Source organism: Rutidosis leptorrhynchoides, chromosome 4 (genome assembly GCF_046630445.1).
Source record: "Rutidosis leptorrhynchoides isolate AG116_Rl617_1_P2 chromosome 4, CSIRO_AGI_Rlap_v1, whole genome shotgun sequence".
Taxonomy (NCBI): Eukaryota; Viridiplantae; Streptophyta; class Magnoliopsida; order Asterales; family Asteraceae; genus Rutidosis; species Rutidosis leptorrhynchoides.
The window spans coordinates 428,802,318-428,806,110 of record NC_092336.1 but is presented as its reverse complement, the minus strand read 5'-3'; the positions used below and the strand labels follow the sequence as shown (position 1 = coordinate 428,806,110).

The 3,793-nt window shown below is 37.9% G+C and overlaps 1 protein-coding gene across 1 annotated transcript; it reads right to left on the bottom strand.

Annotated features, from left to right (window-relative positions):
- Positions 1–972: 972 nt before the first annotated feature.
- Positions 973–1,722, bottom strand: LOC139842081 (uncharacterized). The gene has a single exon (XM_071832257.1). The coding sequence runs from the start codon at positions 1,720–1,722 to the stop codon at positions 973–975; it is 750 nt and encodes a 249-aa protein (XP_071688358.1).
- Positions 1,723–3,793: the final 2,071 nt, after the last annotated feature.

The following is a 3,793-nucleotide window of genomic DNA, read 5'->3' as shown; positions in this document are numbered from 1 at the left end:
TTTAGACTGTGGTGTAGACCTAACGCACTCAACCTCTTCGATCGTCCATCCTTCATCACCAACAAACGAAGTTTTTGTGTTTTTCATGAACCTGTCCGTATTTTTCTTACCCCACATTTTTTCAAGCGTACCTCGAATTTCCTCAACATCTACATCCGATTCGTTTTCTACTTTCGGTGCCTCTTTTACCGCGTTCATGTGAATAGTTATAACTTTGCTTGCATCCTCATCACTTTCATAATAATCCTTGAATTCCCTCTCAACTATATATGCGAAACCACATATTTTCTGAATTACAAAACCTGAAAATGCCGTTACCTCCTTCAAAAGTTATAGCTCCTACCCCGAGTCTATTTTACCACCCGGGGTAGCAATGAAACCACGTCTCACCAATAAAGGAACTTCTTTGTCTGTTGGCATGTCAAAAATAGTAAACGGAACTTCAAGAAAAACTCCCTTGATACTTACCATCATGTTACTAAGCAACCCATCTGCCTGACATTCCGTGTTATTACCGAGCGTAATTACCGAGTTAGATTCTCTCAAAGAACATAGTGTGCAATTGTGATGGAACAATCGTCTATACATCTCATAAGACATGATATTAATGGAGGATCCGGAATCGGCTATTACTTTAAGTTCCCGGTGTTCATTGGCAAAATGAGGTAAAATCCCTATAATACTCAATTCGAACAGGATCTCTCCCGGATCCGCTTCTTGTCGAAGAATCTCCGGTCTTCCACTAGCTTTATCTTCTAAGGATAACCCCTCATTAAATTCACTAAAAAACTCATCCGAAATGACCTCGAAATCCGCATCATCAGGCGCATCTTCAAATCGCCCATCGTAATCCGAAGTATCGCGACCCATTACATGACTAAAAGTAACATTGTTATTAAGCCATTCGTCAATGCTACCCTTATTTTCACACTTTGGTTCTTTGACCAGAATTGTCATAAGTTTAGGAACTTCCTATTTCTCAAAGTGAACCGTTTTCTCAATTTCAGCATCTACATCATGATCATTGCTACTATCAACAGAAACAACACCTGTAGCAGCATCTTCTAAAAATTCCTGCACATCATTCTCAATACACAAGTTTATCATATCAAGTTTAAAACAAGTAACATCAGTAGACTTGGGTTGTTTCATAGCCTTATCTACATGGAAAATCACTTTTTCGTCACTTACACCTATGCTAAGTTGGTTCTGTTGAACATGGATAATAGCATCAGCGGTGTTTAGAAAAGATCGACCTAGAATGATTGGTACTTTAGTGTCCTCTTTCATTTCAATCACTACAAAATCGGCTGGAAAGACTAATGGTCCCTTGTTTGGACAAGGGTGGCTAACTCTTACTATTAAGTATTCGGCTATACCTATAGGAGTGTCAAAAGAATGGTTAGGCAAACGGATTCCCATTCTAGTCGGTTTTAAGTCTCCTAGGCCAAGTTTTAAATACAGTGAGTAAGGAATTAAATTAACGCTTGCCCCCAAGTCGGCTAGTGCATCGTACACTACCGAATCACCCAATAAACGGGGAATAATAAAGCTACCCGGGTCTCCTAATTTTGAAGGCATCTTTGGCTTTTGCAAAATGGTTGAACACGCCTCATTGAGGAATGTGGCCGACACCTCTTGGTACTTACCTTTCGAAGAGGTCAGGTCCTTTAAAAACTTCCCGTAGTTGGGCATTCCTTTTATCACTTCCGCCAATGGCATATTGATGCTGATTTGATTAATCATATCCAAGAATTTCTTTTACTGATTCGCCATCTTATCTTTCTTTAGAGCTTTCGGATATGTGATTGGTGCTTTGTACACCTTCAATGGTGGCTTGGCTATGATTTCTAGTGGATCATCTTTCTTTTGCTCTTGAACTTTTGGCTCCTCGTTCTTAGGTTCATCCTTCTTAGACTACTCATTAGTAGGTACCTATAAAACATTAGGAGAAACAACAGGAGAAACGATAAGAGGAGACTTCAGTGTCTCCTCGTTAATAAAAAAACCACTTCGGGTGGTTATGTCATTCACATGCTTATTTCTAATCGGTCCTTTGTTGTTCGGATTGGACTGCGTGTTAGATGGGAGAGTACCCGGTGGTCTCTCCTATAAAGACTGAGCAATATGTCCCACATCTCGTTCCAGATTCTGAATCGAGGCCTGCTGACTTCTGACTTGCTGTTTTGTAGATTCACCATCTTGCCTCAAAGCAGTAATACTCTCGTCAGTTTTCATGATGAAACCCCTTAACAATTCTTCTAACAGAGGCATCTTATTTTCTGGCTGTTGAAATGGTTGCATAGGTTGCTGAAAATTTCTCGGTTGAGCTTGCTGATTTCTGTTATTAAACCCAGGGGGCCTGTATGGATATGTCTTCTGATTACCCTGATAAACCTAATTACCATTCTGATAATTAGTGCCACTCGTATTACCCACTTGGTTGAATAATTGTCTTCCACTGGGAAATTCACTAAGCGCAAAATCACCCTTTTTCACATAACCCAGATAATTAGCATGTTCCTCCATTGATGCTTGATCACAATATTTTATAAGATATGGTCCCTGGCATAATTCACAACCAACCTCTATCGCGTACATTTCTTTAGTCATAGACTCCATCTGTCTTTTAAAAGTTGTAAGTTGAGCCTTAACTGAAGCAAGTTCGTCACTAGTTTCGGTACTAGCAATGTAGGAAGAGCGAGAAACATCCATCCCTTGATGCCTTTGCAAAGTTGTAGGTTCAGGTTCGGATACTAGCTTTTGGGAAGATAAATGGTGTGGAAGCGTTCCGTTCATTGTCAAGTATCCTAGATTGCATAGGCTCAAAATCAACAAATCCATCAGTGTTGCGGACAGGGTTAAGGGAAGAAAACATCCCTTGTTTTTTGTGGAATCTGCTTAATGACCTGCGAGATTATAATCACACGAATGACAGTGTTGACAAATGGACTTGGAAGCTAAGTCACAACGGCATTTTCTCTACGTCTACTTAGTTGCTGAGTTAACCGATAAATCATTGTTAAACAAACCTATCCCCAACCCGACAATCCGTAATCCTCTTATCCCACAAAAAGTTGGAATTTTCTATTTGGCGTGTGATTGCGTGAAATCGTACCTTAAAATAACTAGCTAAAAACTTAACAATTATCACACACTTACAGGCAACTATAACCCGATCATACAGTAATCTATAAGTAATTTGACCACTTCGTTCCACATAGAGTAGTTTAATCGAGATCTTAAACTAGTAATTATTCTAGAGATTTAATAAAAAAGTTTGGTTTGTATTTTAATTCACGCAATTAACGTGAAGTGAATAAAATGAATCAACCATTTAGATAAAACAATGTCCACTTAAATGATTCACTATTAATATGGATTGTTCTTGCGATTATTACCAATTATTATGTCTTAAATATAGTTGTATGACTTCTCACAAAGTTCTAATCAATCAAAGTTAGTAACTCACATAAACTCACTTCAAGAGATTAAACTATATTTGATAGAAACAAATGAGACTTGATTTGGACTAAACTCACGTAAAATCCTAATTATAACAATCACTTGCAATAATTACACTCTTATGCAGTACACAAGCCTTTCAATTACCAATTAAATCAATGACATAATCACTTGAAATCACTTCTCTAATTGTCTAAATCACCTAAGTGTTGAAGCACAAATTTCATCTCAATCTAACTCACATTAAATGATTAACGATCTATGTAATTGAACTAAAAACATAGAACATGCATACGAGTGGATCTTTAATCAAACACAATCAATTTCA

Bases quoted from the DNA above. Each gene is read 5' to 3' on its own strand.
- LOC139842081 (XM_071832257.1), bottom strand. From the start codon at position 1,722: ATGCCATTGGCGGAAGTGATAAAAGGAATGCCCAACTACGGGAAGTTT.